This window comes from Mycteria americana, chromosome 8, assembly GCF_035582795.1.
Source record: "Mycteria americana isolate JAX WOST 10 ecotype Jacksonville Zoo and Gardens chromosome 8, USCA_MyAme_1.0, whole genome shotgun sequence".
Classification (NCBI taxonomy): Eukaryota; Metazoa; Chordata; class Aves; order Ciconiiformes; family Ciconiidae; genus Mycteria; species Mycteria americana.
This window is the reverse complement of record NC_134372.1, coordinates 35,291,709-35,311,257: the sequence shown is the minus strand read 5'-3', so window position 1 is coordinate 35,311,257 and position 19,549 is coordinate 35,291,709. Positions and strand designations below refer to the sequence as shown.

At 40.8% G+C, this 19,549-nt stretch overlaps 1 protein-coding gene across 3 annotated transcripts in view; it reads right to left on the bottom strand.

Annotated features, from left to right (window-relative positions):
* Positions 1 to 789: 789 nt before the first annotated feature.
* MYLK3 (myosin light chain kinase 3) overlaps positions 790 to 19,549 on the bottom strand; it is a 49,224-nt gene continuing 30,464 nt past the window's right edge. For all 3 annotated transcript variants that reach the window (XM_075510679.1, XM_075510680.1, XM_075510682.1), the window contains 11 exons: positions 18,010 to 18,448; positions 14,505 to 15,076; positions 12,589 to 12,694; positions 11,356 to 11,449; positions 10,926 to 11,035; positions 9,517 to 9,658; positions 8,374 to 8,444; positions 6,735 to 6,863; positions 5,522 to 5,674; positions 3,526 to 3,658; positions 790 to 2,504 (listed from right to left, as the gene is read on the bottom strand). In XM_075510679.1, coding sequence (XP_075366794.1) covers positions 2,433 to 2,504; positions 3,526 to 3,658; positions 5,522 to 5,674; positions 6,735 to 6,863; positions 8,374 to 8,444; positions 9,517 to 9,658; positions 10,926 to 11,035; positions 11,356 to 11,449; positions 12,589 to 12,694; positions 14,505 to 15,076; positions 18,010 to 18,448 — 2,021 coding nt within the window. In that variant the 3' untranslated portion in view covers positions 790 to 2,432. The remainder of the gene's footprint in view (positions 2,505 to 3,525; positions 3,659 to 5,521; positions 5,675 to 6,734; positions 6,864 to 8,373; positions 8,445 to 9,516; positions 9,659 to 10,925; positions 11,036 to 11,355; positions 11,450 to 12,588; positions 12,695 to 14,504; positions 15,077 to 18,009; positions 18,449 to 19,549) is intronic.

Here is a 19,549-nt window from a genome sequence, read left to right as displayed (position 1 = left end):
CTGCTGTGCATACTCCCTGCTTACCTGGGTGACACTGATCACACCAGGATTACAGTAGTTGATATCATTAACTGCTTTAGATATCAGTGTATGGGGCCAGTTCTTTTTGTCATACTGTTCCAGTGACTCACAGGTCACCTGTGGTTCATCCTTTTAGCTTTTTGTAGACCCCAAAGCAAAATGCACAGGACATGATGAAACATCCTGTAAGGCTGCAGAGGTGGGTTCCACTGTACTGCAGAACCATGTGATGGCTGCCAAATCTAAAGGGATTTCTTTCTATTAGAAATGAAATAGTAATCCTGCTGGCCAGATGCACTTTTTCTTTGTAGAAAATGGAGAGGAAATATGTACAAGATAGCAGAGAGCATCCGTCTGTTACCCTCTTACAAAAATAGAGGAAGAAGCACACAGTAATTGGAAAATGAAAACTTACTGGCCATTTCCCTTTCACTTCTCCCAATGCATAAAAAAGGAAATCACTTGAAGCCAACTTTACTTTAATTAGCAAGAGCTAATTTCATTCTAGATGAGAATTCTGAAATGTAACAGTAACTATTGGGGAATGGATGTGCAGAGAAAATGTTGAATAATTAACCCACATTGAGTAAGAGCTGTAACAAAATGTCTGTCATTTAAAGCCTGATATAATATGTAGCAGAGGGTCCTCAGGATGGGAGAGAATCCAACCTAGTACATTAGCATTCTGTTAAGACCTACTCAGAGATGCTTTCAGGTTTGTTTGGCGGCGGGGTTTAAACCAAAATTAAGGAATAGGCTTGTTCCACTTCAATGGAATTTATTAGTATCAATTCAGAAATATACAGACCAATTAATATAATCACATTTAGCATGCAGAACCACTGTGGAAGGAAAACATGAACAAAAGTGGGCCTTCACAGAAGGTGATACATCGTCAAGGTTATTTCACTTGATTTTAATAATTCCTCTCTGTCTCGCTTCTGGAAATGCTGCAGAAGTCCAGAATTCAGGACTATGCAAGGTGAGACGCCCTAGAGTGGAAAAGATAACTAGACTAGGGTGAGCTAGTCTTACAAACCTTTTTATTAGCAACCAACACTTTTGCTAATTCAAGGGACGTGAAAGTCCGTAAAGTTAAAGGGAGCTTTACAGTGGTTTGATGCCTTTGCTGGAAAGCTAGTTTTAGTAGTAGTAGTTTCTGTTTTTCCTAAGAGCCCATCCAGCTCACACTGAGTTTTGCAGAATCTAGAACAGGAATAAAGGAAACCACAGGTTTAATAAATAATGTTATACTTTAAGCTGAGAGATTGTAAGTGGCTCCAACTCTTTATACATCAGGAAAAAGTTTAAAATCCAAAATAAGTTAGTATTGTGAAGAAGACTTCTAATGTTCAAGAGCAAAGTGGTGGGGGGAAGGGTTTCAACCTCCTAACTGGGCTAAAGGCAGAGTCTGGCAACACACCGTTTCCCTGCCACTGAACAGCAATAAAACCTATTTTGCATATCACACCATATCAACTTCTCAGACTTCATTAAAATTGTCAGAGAGGACAAAAAATCCTCAAATTAAAACTTAAAAAATTAAGGCTGCAGTCACAGCCAATGAAAAACACAAGTTTTAAATACATATAAAATGATGTCTGGAAATCTCTTCTTTTCTGGACAACATGAGATCTTTTTGCATAGACCCAACAGTCATTAGGTGATTTTTACTTGTGGCAGTTTCACTTATCTCCTTCCAAAAGTTCAATTCAACTCACCATAAGAAAAAGCAGCAATGGACTGACTGACTTAAATTGCTTCACACCAGGATTCCTCATATTTCCTAACTATGCAGTGACTATTTTTTAAAGGAGAGAGTAGAATACAAAACCAACAAAACCATTCAACTCTGAGTAGTTACACTGAATCATCATCATGTTTGGGGGAAAAAAATTAACATTTTTGAAAAAATTACAGAAGAAAAGGGTATCCAATATCTTTTGTTCTAAGTAACAAACACCTGAGGGAAAAATAGTGCCACTGTTGTGGCAGTGCTCTAAAATTGATGACATACATCAGTCATGAAGAAAATCTTTAGATATCACATGCTTGGTGCATGAAACCAGAAAACTGACAAGGTGTTTTCTGGTATAAACACACCAACAATACTCTGCAGAATCAAAGCCCTCAGCAAGAAGTCAGCCCCAATAACAGCCACGTTTTTCCATCGCTATGTACAACTGAAAACTTGTACAAACAAACAAGGTAGCTTCTGCTTTTAGAAATTATTTCAGTGCCTCTTCCTTGAGGCACTGGCGGAACCTTAGCCCTAACACACATAATGTTTGAGGAGGACAGACCCAAAACCTTATGTTATAAAATGAAGGGGTAGAAATTATTGAAGATACTGAGTCCTTCTTCCATGGTTTCATGTCCATCTCCAGGAGTGGTAGATGCTTCATACAAGCTTATGCAAGCTTGACAGACATACTCTGAAATCTCTTCAGCCTGTTAGCAGCAGCCACCACATAAAAATGTTTCTGTGAACAAAACAGAAGAGTCCAAGTGTGAGTGCAACTGAGGTAAACGACCTTTTCTGTGGCTGACATGGATTTTTCTTCTTGGTAAATGCATTTACTGCTAATGACCCACACCTTGTGTGGACTGCAGTGCAGAACAGCTTTATACTGGGGAACCACTGATTACTGCTGAACAGGCTGCTGCTACTGTGAACTTCTGCAGCATTATTACGAGTTGTATAGTGATACATCTTTAGATTATGTATTTTTTAAAATGCAAGTGCAGAAGTCTGCAACCAAACAGCTGGAGTACAGGAGTGGAAAAAGGGTAAGCCTCTGGTTTAAACTCCTTGGCAAAGAATTACAACTCTCCAGTGACAAAAGAAAAGGCAATGGTCCCCGCTGAGTTTTTCTCACCTTTCCACAGGCTTATTTGTAACAATACCACTGTGTTCACCTTTCAGGATCAATTATTTACAATCCAATAGAGACTCCAATAGAAATTCTTACCTATCACTTCTTCATATAAAATTTAGTTCTGAAGGAGCATGGTGTTATCAGGAAAGTCCTGAGGAGTTCTCTGGATGGGTTTAAGCCCAATTTTTTCTCTCTCCCACGCTTGTACTCTCTGTGATGGGAGGCACAAAACTCCCTTATGTTGTATCCCTACTCCATAGTGACAACAGAACAATGCAACTGTTGTCAATGGAAAAAATGTCTCCAATATGAAGAGAAAGAACATTTAATATAAGCTAAGCAGCATCTGAAGTCTCTGAACTTGTAAAGAAAAAAAATGTAAAACTTCTAAACAGCAGTCAGGAGTAAAAATTGAAACCAAACTTTCTAAAAATAGAAGCAATATCATTCTGCAGGAGAAAAAAAACTTGTTTTACAACTGAAAATAGACTTCCCAAACTCATATTTACAAGAAAGAAGCCTGTGGGCAGATGTGAGCCAACATACAAAAAAGGAGGGAATGGCTCTGACTGTGTTGAGCTGATTTTCCCTCTGGAAGTAGATTTGCCAGACTTTGTCTATTTACCTTCCATTTTCTGTGAGCCATGTAACTCTGCAGCAACAACTGGGACTTCAGGCGAAGCTTGGACTTCTTGGCTTTGGCAGGTAGATTGTTTAACCACTCGTGCTTCAGACATTGTGTTGCACTCATCCGGCAGCTGCGGGAGAGGAAATCTGCCATGTAAATCCAGCTACCCTCGTTGCCATTTTCTCAGTGCCCTGTGCTCTTCAATATTATTGTAAAGAAACTGCCTTAAATGAACCAACACAAGTGAGTGGAGATGCTTCCTGACATGCTGTTCATCCCGGTGCACAGGACATCCCGCACTCTCCAGTGTAAGGGGCGAGTGGTGTGAAAAGCTGCTGGTGGGTCTGCAGTGGGCCGACTGAACTGTGGTTAAATACTGTATTTTGCCTTTTTGGGGTTTCGGTTTGGATGTTTTTTCTTTGAAGAAGCAGCTGTACAGGTTCATCAGTTTATGTATCATTTTGTTATGTGAATGCAGAGCTTTGCTAAAAGAATCAGTGCATACAGAAAAATAATATTTATGGTGTTACCTGTCTGTCCTGATAGTGCAGGCTTATTCTGTGCTTCATATTTAAAAAGCACGATTGTCTATTCACCCTAAACTTGGATCAAGCTAAGCACATATTGTATCCTGACATTCAACAATGGGCCCAAATGTGAAGGCCTATCCAAAAAGCTTTGAGAAATATGTAGTAATAGAGGAAATCTTGGGGGAGAGGTGTTGAGAAAAAAAGTTCAATTTGCCTTTTTTCGAAACAAAAGCCTGTGCCTAACTCCTGAGCTTTGTCTGAGCTGTCACTGAGAAGATGATGAAAAGACGACTCCTGCCTGCTTGCACCTAATTTCAGTAGTAGGGGAGGTAGGTACAGATCTTGCACAAGGCCAGACCTACTGTCCCAGCACGGCAAAGGTGCCTAGTCTGTAGGAGAGCAGAGGCTGGCCATACACCCTGTGAACAACTGGGCCAACTAATCGTTGCTCTTTGCATGTCACTGACAACACTCTTTTCTTGCATAGTCATTTAATTCACAGCTTCTAACCAGACTTTGCATAGTGTCCCTCTGGAGTCTCTGTTCCCATTGCACAGAAAAATGGAAGACTCCAAAGCAAAGTTACAGTCTCACAGCAAATCATCATCACAGTCTGAGAAAAAGACCTTTGTTGTCTCCTGCTGGCAATATGCTAAAGTTCAGTTTATTCTTAGTTTTTCATATGACTTATTGTTCAAAATGTAATTAGTACTAGAACCGATTTGTCTGATTTAGGTAATGATCTGGAAGTTGTTAATTTTCTAAGCACTCCTTTGAATTCCCCTCAAACACACAATCTGTTTTCCTGTATGCACCATTTCCTGTTTTGATTAGTTTTGTATCACTACTCAGCAAGAGAAAAAATTCTCTGCTCCCTTACCCAACCCCATAGCCATGGTCTGACATCAATCCCATCCTCATCCTGTCCTGTTGTTTCATATGTGCAATCACTTTTTATTTCAGTGGAGCCAAGACTGAGAAGCCACATGCAGAGTTAAGTCCCAAATGCTCCTTAATATCTACCAAATGCATGTAGACCACTTTAGAAGAGAACAATGCACATTGTCACAGCTGCAGCTCCCATTTATCCTCCACGGCATTCAAGAGACATTTTTGCAATTTGTGTCAGGGCTTGTGAGAATCCAAAGTAACAATAGGAACGGCTTTTGCTCAGAGAAGGAATACCAAAGACAGATTCCTACACAGCAAAACCTTCCAGATTTCTTCTGTTCTGCCTGTATTGATGCTACTGAGAAAAGCAACTTTCTTCAGTCAAGGTACACAGACATTTTCGTTTTAAATAGGGGCTTTTGAATCACTGAGGAACTGCCCAGCAAGCACAGATACAGCATACAAAAATGCTACGTAGTAAATTCTCATTGTTGGCCGCAATCCAAACAGTTGGCTAGGAGGAGCTTAATGCCATTAGGTGCTACTGTCCTCATGATCAGACAAAGAGGTACCTTTTCTCCTTCACGAGCAGTCTGGAAATAAAGTCTTTAGCTTCCTCCGATAGCTGTTCAAATGCTTCTGCATCAAAATCCCAGCTGCAATTGACTACATAATTCATCGTCTCTGCATCAGTTTCTCCCAGGAACGGGGACAGGCCACTAAGCCTTAAAAAAAGAAAGAATGGGAGGGAGATGAGTAGTTATTATATGCAAGATGTGTTTTTCCTTATACAAATCCTCTGCTTTTTATTGTTGTTAGCTTGTGGAGAGGACAGACTCTCAGCTATGGGGGTTCCACTTCTCGATCCCTGCCAAGATAAGCCAACAGTTTGGGGCAATAAAGCATTGTAATGTTAGTGTTACTCTTTAGCAGTTCACTCAGCTACGTCAGGGAACACTGTTAATATATCCCCAAGGAAATTAATTCAGTGGGGATCTAGGTACGTACTTCAGTGCTTTCCTAGCTAGGAAAGCTAGGGGGACTCAAAAGCTTTCCTAAATCAAGGCCCATATCCATATTTGGCTTGAATTAAACAGCATTCTGAACAATAGCATACTTTTTTCAATTAGTCCCTAAGCCCAGATTTATTGCTTCAGTCATTTATTACTTCATTCAGTTGGGTTTTGGCTAACATACAAATTTAAACCAGAAATGTATCCAGTTCACAGAAAGCATCTGTGAAAGATTCTAGGATGCAAAGTCAGCTCATCAGAAGGCAGAGGCTTTGGACAGACAAGCCGTGCATGGCCACCATCCAGATATCAGAGAAAAGTTTTAGCCCTGTTTGTGACAGGACATTAGACCCATGGCCTAACACCCAACATTAATTCCTCTCCGCAGATGCACACCAAGTCCAAGCTACTAAAATGATCAGATTGCAAATTTGAAAATTAATTCAAGTCCTCGAGAACGCAATGAAAATGAAAATTCTGACATGCTTTGGGCAACTTTTCTGAGTAAAAAAAGACCTGACACATTTTACCTTGCTAAATAACGTGGTAAGGGAGAAGAAAATTTACATGTTTATCAAAAGGATTATTTGTTATTTAGAGACTTTGTACGCACAGCAAGGTGCCTTTGCATTAAACACTGGATTTTTTTAACAGAATGAATTAGAAGGAATCACAGCCAGATGGGCTCAGTACTTGCAGCATTCCTGCTCTGCAGAGACCCTCTTGCAGAGCCTTTGGTCCCATCACCGCGACCCCTCACAGGGTTACTCACAACATATACGTGATGACGCCTACACTCCACATGTCTGTTGGGAAGGAAACAAAGTCATAGTTCACCACTTCAGGAGCCAAGAACTCTGGAGTTCCAAAATTAACCTTCAGTTTCTCACGAGGTTTGTACCTTTACCGGAAAGACAGAGACATCACTGCTGAGAGCAGGCTAGGGAACACATCTCACTTCTGTAAAAATCAAGGCATGGCTTTTTGCCATGTGAACATGGCAGAGCAAGCATAGCAGACTCACCCAAGCAATCAGGATAGCATTAGGGTCTTTAAAAAATTAAATTGGTGAATTTTGCTGTGACTTCAGGTGAATACACCATCAGCTATCCCTTTGCCAGAGCAAAACCAGAAGGAAGACCAAGGGCAATAAAACCTGCAAAGGCCTCCCCCACAGAGCGACAGCAGCTTTACTCTCTGCCAGGCTCCACAGGATGCTTTCCAGCAGATGTTGTCCAACATAAAACAAATAAAGCAGCTCCCATTAAAACAGGTTTGGAGAGCATTTGCTTAGTAGGATGTACCCAGCTACAGCTCAGGGTAAAGGTCTGTATAACAGATAGGAGCACAATATAATTGCTAAGGTGGGACTCTGAATCTGGGCTTGCTAACAAGTTAAACAGTGATCCCACATAGGGAGAAAATTATTCTGTTCCATTGCTTAAAAGGGAAAGGTTACAAGACTGAACCGGTAATAATTGTCACTGATGGCAGCTGGAGTTACATCTGTGTACAGACAGAACAAACCATTAAAGCACTGCTTTTACATCTCTATTTCCTGGAAGATCTTGTTTTCAAAACTACTTTAGTAGAAGTTTGCATCTTTACCCTCCCAATTAAAAAAAAAAAAAAAAGAAACCAAAACCCAAAACACCAACTCAATGTATCCACTTCTGTTTTAATAAAATACTTCTAAAAGAAAAAAGTCCTCGGACAGATACTTACATACACACACGTAGGTACATATATGCACAAATGTACCAGGTTTTGGCTTAAGAAAAGCCTCAAAGGGTTTAGAAAAGAAATAGAGAAATGTTGTTGTTCTTACTGTTATACTAACAGGAGTCATTCCTTTTTATTCTAGGAGAATTGACTCATGTTCTCACAGCTTTCATTTAACAAAGGTATGTGAGCAAAGTAAAGGAATGGAGAAAAGTCCGTATTTCTCTGAGGGTTTCCTGTTTCACAAGGGATGGCTCAAACATGCTTTTGTTTTTCTTTTATTTTTTTTTCCCCGCTTCAATCAACTCATCTACATAAAGAGTTTAGCAGATAATTTCCACAACTAGAACCTGCGCAATAAAACACAGCAGTCAAGAAGTCTCTGAGAGCCTTCGTGGAGTCCCTAGAGTAAAAGCTCTACATGGGGAATCATTTTGAGATAATTAGAACAGCAGTATAGCTTTATCCAACAGAAATATTATTTGGAAAAGTAATTAGATAATTAATGCACACAGCAGAAAACTCATGTCTGCAGCAGCATACTGCTTAGCTCATTCACATAGCAGAATTATTTCAGAGCCACCAAAATGCATAAAACAACCCCCAAGAACTACCAAAAACATGTCAGAGGTTTGTGGGTTTGTTTTGGTTTTGTTTTTTAAAATAAATTCATAACTGAACTCTCTTACCTCCTTGCTAATCCAAAATCAATAATTTTAATCTGGTTTCCTGTGTGATTTACACATAGTATGTTTTCAGGCTACAAAAAGAGAAGAGGGTATTTTGAGTTAAATGTATGACTGTTTGAGAGAGACATCTAGCAAAAGAGTATAAAAATCTCTAGATTTTAATAATAATTTTCAGTATAATACTTTTCCTTCTATTCCTACCATGTGAGAGGAGGATTTGACTGGCATACTGAGTTAGTGAAAGGTTTGGTTTTGGACCTCCCATAAAGAAGTTTAACTTCTGTTCCTGTATAACAGTATTCCTACATTTCACCACAGATAACAAATAGATTTTGAAATGGAAAGGCCCCCCTGTGTGAAACAGTAGAGTCAGTTTGATGGTTGAGGCTTACCCACTGGATCTATCTTTAAGTATAAAAGTAACTCCATAAAAAGCCACAAGAAACATGTCAAATGCATCCTTTGGTTTGCCCATGAAGGCAAAAATTTGTTTTTTCCCAGTGAGAATATTTTTCAAGGTGGGGATGGGGGGGATGATGGTGTCCAAACTTACTACAACTGCATAACTGTCTACAGGCCGACCAGGTCTAATATCATTTGTGTAAGATGCTGTATAAACAAGCAGAAAAAACATCGGTTGGTACTTCTATTCAAAAAGATCAGTTATGAAGGGGCCATTAGGAAAACATTGTCATTTTACTGCAGTTCCCTTCCGGGCAGTACAAAGTACAAACAATAGGCAGATGAGTGAATAGTATTTGAACACAGTTACAAGGGGGTAGGGGGAACTGGAGGGAAGACCGCAGGCATTTCTAGTCAAAGAGGTTTCGGGGTGTGGTTTTTTTGATTGATGACAAAAGGGCATTGTTTAATTCCACACAGAATGAAAGGCTTCTGATTTAAGAGAGGCAAAAGCACAGAATCCTGTTCGTTTCACTATTCTAAGCAAGCTACCAAACAGACATTGAAAAAAAAAAAAAAGTAATGAATCTCTAGAGCTCCATTCATTGTGGCTATTGAATTAAGTAAGTCTATTTCTTTATGACATAAGTCCATGAAATGAGAAATGACTCTTGTAATTAGAGACGCTGTGGTGGTTCAAACCGTAGCATTGCTAAAGAGTGGAGAGTATGAACTACTGACCTTCAGATCTAAATGGAGAATATAATGCTGGTGCAAGTAGTAGACTCCTTCACAAATCTGTTTGGTAAATAGGATTGCATCCAACTCAGTTAGATTGTAGTTTTCATCTGTGATCCGGTCAAATAATTCACCACCATCAAGACTAAAATTTTGACACAGAAAAGTGTTAAAAACCCTAAAATTCCTCATTAGCTCAATTTATTTCCAAGTTGGGAACTTAGACTCTCTAATTTAGCAAGAGTCCTAACAACACATCCAATATAAAGTGTATCAGTAGTCCCAATGACTTCATTTCTGAGTGTGAAATTAAGTATGAATCTAAATTAAAAAATGGAAGAGTTGCCACTAACATCTGGGGGGGATGTATGTCCAGCCCAAACTGGGGATCCGATGGGGACCTGGAGAACCTACAGGGAGTACCAAAGTATCTATTCTTCGCTCACCCTACTAGTCTAGAGAAAATAAGTCTTCAACCTATAAAATATACTAAATGAAACTTCTCAAACTGAAAGTTATTTTACGTGAGCTGACAATTGGACTTAATTCTGCACAAAAATTAAGAGAAAATTACATCAGACACATAGCTCTGACAAGGTTCTGCAAGGTAAAAACTTCCGGTATTAATTTCAATATCCACATTTTAAATGTCTTATCGTATTTATATTTGCTATTTCATTTTGTGTTCTTTTTTCCTTCATGTCATTAACAATTAGTTCTGTAGCAGGAACTCAGTTTTTAGGTTATAAAACTTCAGGTTTTTATAAAGCCATATGCCACTACACAGAAAAGGCAGCAGGTGTACATCACGAAATCTCCCTTTTGTGAATTCCATATTTGATATAGATCAAAATTCTTATTTAGCTTCAAATGGGGAGGCATTTTTATTAATCCTAAAATTATTCAAAGGAGGCAGACCACGCATATAATGAATCACCTTCCTACCTTCTCTATGTCTTTTCTAATTCTACTTAAAACACCTCACTCCTCCTCTTGTCTGGGTCTCTCACCTTCACACTCTCCCTAATATGAGATTTTATTCACCTACAACGCTTTTATGTAATTTGGTAGCTAGGGACAATGTTGGGGCCTGTAAGTTAAACTTAAATGAAAAATGAACCATAGTGAAGTTCTGTTCATTAACAATCTTGTAACTTCATTCATACTCTTGAAGATAGCTGCCCTTCTTACCATTTGTTTAAACTGTAATCTTGCCAAACATATAATTTTTAACCTGAATAAATTACCTTTAAAACTTTTTTTTTTTTTCCTTCTGAAAGTGAAATCAACTCTCTCTTAGGCTGGGAAACCACCCAAGTCTTCTTCACACCTCAGAATTATCATTTCCTATTTCCTTTAGCGACCTGAGAAAACCCAAACATCTGACAGTTCCTGAGATCATTTAAACTTACTATTCCATGATCAGAGTGATATTATTTTTGGCTTCAAAAGCATCATAAAGCTGGATCAGATTCACGTGATTTAATTGGTTCATGACGTTAATTTCATTTTTTACTTCCTCCTGAAAAAATAGTAAATTAACAAAAAATGAACAAAATATGCTCCTTAAATTCCAATATATTCAAATACAATTATTTGTAAAACCCAGTAACAGTGATACCACAGGACTCACGTGGACAGAAGGTTCAATCACAAACACTGGAGGTGACAAACAATCATATAAAGTCCAAGCTGCTACTTACTAAGACAGATTTCACAGTATTTGATACTACCCGACAACAAGGTGCCTCTTATGGGCTGATTCCGGGAAGTGGTGTTAAGGTGCTTGCAACAAGGCCAGGTTTAGAGTGTGCTGGTGTGGGTTCACAGCAACATAGTTACCCTCTCTTTTGCTCCTTTCACTTTTATGATTTTGGCTGCCAGGTGGAGACCGGTTGATATTTCCGTGCACTTGTGAACTTGCCCAAAACGGCCCCTGTTGATACCGAACAAAAGATGGGAAACCGGCTCAACACAGCTCACCGCAGAAACTTTTCATACAACTATTCTTATCGTTGATTAAAAATAGCACAGGACAAAGTGAACAGAATCAGGTGGCCAGCAGCATGAATCTCCTCTTTCTCTCAGCTTACGAAGGATTAGTTTTATCTTTCCAGCCAGTTGTTCAATCCTTACATTAAGATATTATGCCCCCTTCGTATTACTACATTTCACTGCGGTATGATGACCTGATGATATTCTTTTTCGGTTCTGTAACTGTACCCGCTTGCTGTCCTTCAGTGATGCGTTAGTGGGTATATTAACAAGGATATTTCTGTCCTGATCTCATAACTTTTTAAATGACTATAAGACCAGTAACTGTAGCCACTCCACAGACTGCATTTCTTGCGTGTTGTAAATTCTCCCCCATGTCACCCAGATACGTTAATGCCCCTTGGGATGATTTCTAAACACCATCTTTCTGTTACTGCACCATCAGGCTTATACTTACTAAGCCATATTTGTACTTGGATCAGCCTGCAAATCAAACCTTCTTGTCAGATAAGTAAGGATACGAGAATACAAATGCTGAAGCAGCTGCATACTTCCTATGAGTGAAAACTAAATGTAAGGTCAAAATAATTATAACTTCCCCCTTAGTTTTCTTTAACGTGCAGTTCAGCACGGAAAAAAGATTTTGGAAGCTGCCTGACCTAATGGGCTTTGCTGACTTCAAATGCTCTGAATCTGCCTGCCTGAAGGTTACAGGTTTTTGTCATGACACCAGCTGTGGCCAGGATTATTATAATAAATGCAAAAAACAGTCATCCAAGATGACAATCAGGCATCTGACGATGGAACTGGGGCAGAAACGAGGCATCTAAGGGACATTCCCCCCCCCCCCCCCCCCCCCCCAAATCAACAGAAGGTTGATACAAGGAGCCCAGCAACCATGGTAGCCCAAAAGGTCTGAAGGATGAACCCGCTCACTCTGGCTGCAGTGAGCTTGTAGGTGCCTCACCAACGCACGCCTTGGAGCCATCTGAAGAAGACAGCTCTACCTCTCCAGCTTACTGCATTTCTCCATGCCTTAGCCACCAACAGCAGTACAGCATTAAGGACAGGGAGACTTACCCGCCCAGTACTTCGTGACAACACACCGAGTAGCACGTTGTCACCTCTGTTTGCTTGACACTCACTATGCGATGTTCGAAAGGAGCCGGAGGAGAAGGGCTGTCATCTAAAAGAGGAGACAAGCTGGTCACTGAGATGTTTCTACACACGTCACTGCACTCAGCATCACTTCCCTCACACCAATGATTTCAATCCACAGGACGTGGACATCGCCTCGTTGTGTTTGCTAAGTGTAATGAGAAGTCTCAACTGCCTTCCATGCTCCCAGTATCCACCGCTCCACAAGACCATACTCCTGTGCTCCCCCCACCTTCAGCATCGCTGAAGGGATGCTGAAGTTCCCCGAGGGATGAGCCCAGTTTCTCAGACAGGCATTGCTGACGCAGAGCCGGGACCACAATGCACACACACAGCTCCTCCCCTACCTCAGCCCTCAGCGCTCCCGTGGCTGTGGGGCTCTAAGGCAGAAACACTGGGTGCCAGCAGAAACGCCCGGACAAGCCAGCCTCTGACTGCTGCTGATAAGCTGCTCATGCAAACACTCAAACCAGAACTTTATACTTAAGTGCACTACCCTCTCTCCCAGCTTTTCTCTTTGCTTTGTATTCCTCTGCCACGCCATCATTTTTTCTTCTACTGGAATTCAGACAAGCACCGAAGTATCTGGATAACATTAAGCATGCGATTCCTTCACTATTTTTAGAGTGGCATGCAAGTAAAATCACCATTGCATTTGCAGCTAGCCACGAGAAGGGAGGTGCTGAAAATATCCAAAGTCTCTCTGTTACTTCAAATGAGGGACTTTCACTGCTAACGCCCTTTTACAGATGAGGAATAAAGGCCCGGAACTGAGAATAGGATCCTTGATCTGTTGACCTCCTGAATCTCAACCCTGTTTTTTTAACACAGTAAACCCACTGGACACCTTTAGAAGATCAACATCTTAGTTTATGCATTAACAGAAGAGGTCACCTGAAAAAAATATCTGGAAGTTTGAAAAAATTACACCTAATATGGCAGCTGGGAAGACCAGCACAAATACACAGCAATGATAAACAATGACAGTTACTGGTAAAATCAGAAAGTTTCTCCTAGCAGCAAGATTTTTGCAGACAATGTCCAAATTAAAGCTACAAACGTTAACATCACAACTAGTAAGTTTAATCAGTTTGTGGGAAGCTAAATCAGTTAACCATGATACATTTAATGTCCAAGTTTTTCTAGGGTAAACCTTCCATAAACCCACTTTTGGTGTCCCCCATTCAAAGCAACTTTACAATTAATCTCCAGATATCTTGGGCTGCAATTTAACATGTATTCAACTCATCTCCAGCTACTGCTGAGAAAGCCAGATCCAGATCAGGACATCTACCCATGTATGTACATTCTGGGACATACACATATTTATGCTGCCAGGAGAGATTACCCCCCTGAAACAATGCAATGAAGTGTTCACACAGTAACCGAGAAGAGATCTATGGCCAATAACACAACAAAGACCACAGCAAGATACTCTTCCTGAAGTATTTTGCTGCTCTCTGGATCTCCAGTCCATAGTTGCTAAAGTATACCTGGTTTGCATACTCTGTCTTAAAGAATAAATGTTTAATCTAAAGAAAATTTATTTTTTTTAAATTACTCATACTTCTGATCACACATATACTTCACCCAATTTTATTTTAAAGGAACTTTTTTCCCAAAACACACTTTAAAAGGAAAACTACTATTAAAAGAATTTGCACAAGTGTTAATGCACTTGTTATTTACATAGTCAAAGGTACCCATGGCAAAATGCTCTTGAACTGTAAGACACAGGTGGTCTACTGAGCACTGCTCCAGCTATCATTGTATATATAACACGAGTAGCACAAAATCCTCAACTTAAAAGTTTCCGAGAGTAACTGCGAGCAACTTACCGATGATCATTTCATCCTGTGTGGGAAGCTCTTTGCTAGCTTTCAATGACTTAGTCTTCTCTGGTGCCATTCCTGTACACTGACGAGCATCATTTTCACTTCCCCGTGAAGATGCAGACTCAGATTCTCTCCTCTCAGAGTTGGTATCTGTCAGGGATTCTTCTGCTTTTGCTGTTTCTTGATGGATTTTCACTTCTACCCCCAGATCTTTCGTAGGCTCCTTTGCAGAGGTATTCTGTGAGGTTATGGGCCTGCATTTTAATTCTGATTTCTCTTCAGCCTTTTTACCTGGTTTGGGCTTGCTTAGTAATGGCTGTTGCTTCCCTGTTTGAGGTGCAAGTTCATTTTGCTTAGTGTCCCCTTTCACTTCTTGATTTGGCTCAGTGCTGATGTTTTTAGGACTCCGTTGAAGTTTTAATTTGTCAGGCAGCTGTTTGACTCCTTCCACTTCTGCTGGTGTGGAGGATGGGGATTTTACTTTGGGACTTTTACCTCTGTGATCATTTAAGTGTCCTTCCTTGGTCATCTCAATCTTTTCTTTCATTTCAGTCATATGTACATTGATGGATATCCTGCAGAGCAAACAGTTGACATTGTATGCAGATGACTAGCCTTAGTTTTGTAACTTTGTGGGGGAAGAAAAATCTATAAGCCTCTGAAACCACAGATTTCTACAGTATTAAAGAAACCTAACTGTATCAATCCTCTTAGGAAATGCTCACAACACTAAAGGAATAGCATCAAAAAGCACGCTGATGTTTTTCCTGTGTCCTCATCTGTGTATATGCCTGCCTTCTGCTGAACACAAAATGTCTCACACTGCAAAGTGTTAATCCCACATTTGAAAGCTTACCCACTTTCCGCAACTATTACAGCTGGTCTAATAAAATACCACTCATCTGGGCAGAGAGGGGGTAGTGATTGCCTTCACAAATTACAGGCTGATTATCTAAATGACTGACTGCTCATACAGCTCTACAAATCCAAAGGTTTGCATCCACCCTAGTCCTCTTCCAGCTGGCTGACTTGCACACTCAAACATCTGTGTTTGTGTCTTCTGATGGGATAGCATTCTTTCCACAGCTTTCTGTTAAAAATGTAACTTTCATAAACTCTCTCACTTCATCGATACTATTTTCCTTGGCATTCTAGCTACTGGAAAAGTTTAATGATTTGTCTTCCTCTTGTGTTGCCTAAAAAGAATACGGGTTAAAACCAATTCTCTGTGCTCCTAAAATCCATCAAAGACATTCGTGTGATGATTTTTGAGTCAACTGTTACTGCTCCAACTGTCATGAGCGCACAGTCTGATTTCAGGGAGGCCGAATTGAAACTTGGGAAGTTGTAAAGTAGATTTTATACAACAGCAAGTAAAGAAAATTTCTGATGTCTAGGAGAGAACGTACCTTATTTTCGCAAAAGCTATTGCCTCTTTCAGTGGAGCGACCTTATTACAAAAGGTATTATAAAAGAAAATGTTTCTGCTTTTGCGTAACAAGAGTCTGAAGTTTCTCGTTTTCAGCACCTTTAACAGCCTTGCATTGTGCTATGAATCTGAGCTGCACCGGAGTGAGCTATCAGAGCAGCCGAACACAGCTCTGAGCAAACACTTCCACTGCCATCTAGACAAGCCTGAACTCGGCAGGACTCTTGGGCGTTTCTCCAAGCAGGGGAACGCAATGTTCTTTCGACGCTTCTGCGTGGGCTTACAGACTTCATTAGAAGTTGCATTCATTTTAGAGAGGCCTTTACCACCCTCATGTGACTTCACACACAAAAGCATAGTAGGTAGCCTGTGCAGGAAGGCTGCAGCTTCCCCTGGGGTTTACTCTGGGTTCTGCCCTCCCGTTATCTGTCAGCCTTCCTCCTCCCAAAACCAAAGTCTTTGGGGCTCAGACACCCCACTGTCCAAACCAGCCAGCTGCTCCAGAAGCTGCTGCCTATCTCCAAGTTCACCGCCTGGCACATCATGATCAACCAGCACTGACTGCCAAGGGGTAACAGCAACTGTTCCTCCCCTGCTTCACAAACACCTTATGCCGTCCTCGAAGTACAGTACAGGCAGAGCCTCCGAGGCAGCGTCCCGGCAGGCAGCTGGGACCGACCCGCTCCAGCTGTTGAAGCGCAGTGCCTAGGGCTCACCAGCCAGAGCCTAAAACCCACGGGGTAAGTACAGGGAGGTCCCTCTTTCCTTGCTGTTATTACAGCAACCGATTTGGAGGTAACAGTGACTATAAACTGTACACAAAGTTGTTCCTGAATGTTTGAAAAGAGGCCACAGTAGTGAAAGCTTCTGCCTTCTCCTGCCACATCCTTACACTCAGCCTCTTAGGAGAAAAATACCCCAGTGTGCCAGCCTTCGCAATGAGCCCTCTCCCTCATGAAGCCCATGCGCTGACATCAGGACAACTTTCATTCATTTTGGTAATTTATTCTTCATTTACATTTTTTTTTTTTTTTTTTTTTAGAGAGTCCTGTAATCCCAGTAGACACCCATTACACAGGAAGATTTAAGTGTCCACCCTATATTCACAAGTACTGCTACAAATTCAAAGTTTTCAAATTAAAGTACGCATACACCAAAGTAGTGTCGTATTCTTGTCTGGGCTTCAGACACCGATTTGTACAAACGAGCAACGGGGAAATTCCACACACAAAGTAACATACATGTATGTGCGTGTATGTATCTATGTGTGTATGTATCTGTGTGTCTATCACCCATACATACACACATACACATATATAAACAACTTTATATCCACCAGTCCAGACAGTGAAGGCATGGCAGTTAAAATTTGCCACAGAATTTCGATCTGTTGAGGTTTGGTTGGTAGGGGTTTTTTGGTTGTGGGTTTTTGTTGTTTTTTGTTGGGGGGGGGGGGTAATTTAAATAAATGGAATTAAAATAAAAATGCTAAATAAATAATTCTAAAGGAAATAGATTATGAAAGACATATTACAAAACACCTATATGAGGAAAAGATTAGGCTAACAGAGATTAATAAATGAACAATCTGGTCATATCTTTAGGTGACCAAGGCATAAAAAAAACCCACAAAAACACCGAGGACAGCAAACGAAACATGTTGTTTGGTTTTGACATATACTAGTAAATATCTCAAATTCCTTTCACCCCCATGGTTATAGAAACAGAGGAGTTGGAAAGGAGTGAATGGTTTACAAATGTCCAACTACTTGCGCTATACTAGGGCGGTCACTTTTCTATCTCTAATACACAGAAGCCCCGATCATATAAAAAATCTCCCGTACATCTAGCCCTCTGACTCCTTGGCTTCACAGAAATTTACACGGGGCCCTTGCTGCTTTGAGTTTTTTGCCTTGACCATTTGTAAGGTCTCACCACTCCTATCCTAGCATGGCTGTTTTTCCCCTGGATCACGCCTCAGCAGGAGCTGCCTCCCTTAATGACCTGGCTTTCCTTTTTTTCCTTCTAACACGTGAAATGGTTTCAGATCACACAGAAAGCTGCCAACGAGGCCATTACCTGGTATGTGTCACTTCACACCCTGTGTCAGATATAGCCTGGGATGTGGAGGGCACAGCTTCCTGGGACGCCACACTCAGCGATGGAGGTTTGTTTTCATTCTCTCTGAGTTTCTGATGAACAAGCTGCCTGTGGCACTCATCTAGGTGTGGGGCTCTGTCCATATCGTGTGCTTTAGCAGGAACATTTTGGTTGCCTACATGATCTTGATTTACGAAGGGAAGACCGTTGTGTTGATTCAAAGCTTTGACACCAACGTCCTTTTGTTGTTGACAGCTCTTAGAGCTGTGTGTTTTGCCAGCACCTTCTACTGCTTGCTGCTGCGCCGTCCTCTCTTTAACTTGGGGCTTGGAGTTGGCTTTGTGGGCTACAGCACTAGAAGCATTCACCTTCTCACATGCTCCCTTGTTTTCATCCAGCTTTTTCCCATTTTTTGTCTCTGAATAAAATAAGCCATTAATGAACTATCCTTGACAAAAGCGACAGCAAAAGAGAGAGGGAGTAAAGTAACCCACCACTCAAAATAACCTATGCAGTTACATACATCTGAAAAGTAGCAAGAAACCCCCTGAAAGGTTTAAAATCCTTACACCAGCAGGCTTGAGACAGCCATTATTAGCTCATGGCTTAATCAGAGGTTTAACTGCTCTGCTGGCTTTCTAGCAGTGTTATAGATTGAACTTGGATTTCCACAAAGCAAACAAAAAACTTGCAAGGCTCAGCTCACTGCTTTTCAAATCTGAAATCACTCTGCAGGCAAATGTAACAGGTAGTTCAGGCACTGCAGACCCATCCAGGGCCCTCCTAAACCTGATACACCCTCTACCTGATTAGAGCAGCAGAAATGCACAGAGCAAAACTCCAAGGGATGCTGGGGCTTGAGACAGCACCTCTTGCATTTTCCACAAAAGGACAAGAAGGTTCTTCAGCCCCTTCTCATGACAATGGTTGTGAATATTAACAGTGGAAATTTCTAGGGTAACTTCTTTCAGGGTTCAGCATACATAGGTCACCAGCTATTGAGATTCGATCACAACCCTGTGTTGCCTTCGAGTCAGAATTGTGACCAACTGTCTACTTTATTTTTGTCACTTCCTAAATGAGGAAGCTAAAAAGGGCATCGACCGTAATTTAAAGGATTCACTGGCAATTTGTAAAGACAACAGCATGACAGGGCCTGCTCAACATCACGTTCACCCCTGTTGCAACTCCACAGGCATTAATAATGGATGCAACAGGGCAATGCCCTGACAGTTACATCCTAAATAGGAATCTAGCCCTGACATGGCAATGAAACTTGCTGATCAAAAAAAGATATTCCCAATGTCAACATGTCCCTGTTTCAGAGAGGGGGAGGAGGGAGGGCTGGTTCAGATGTGTTAAGGGAAAAGAATTTTTTAGGTTTGCTGTGTGATATTGCCACTACCTTCGTGGTATCTCCAAGCAAGTACTGCTCTCTCAATTCAGCTCACTGTAATTTCAAAGCAAAAAAAATCTGTGCAGCCAAAGGTGCTGCTTTTATTCTCTTTATCTTCTAGGG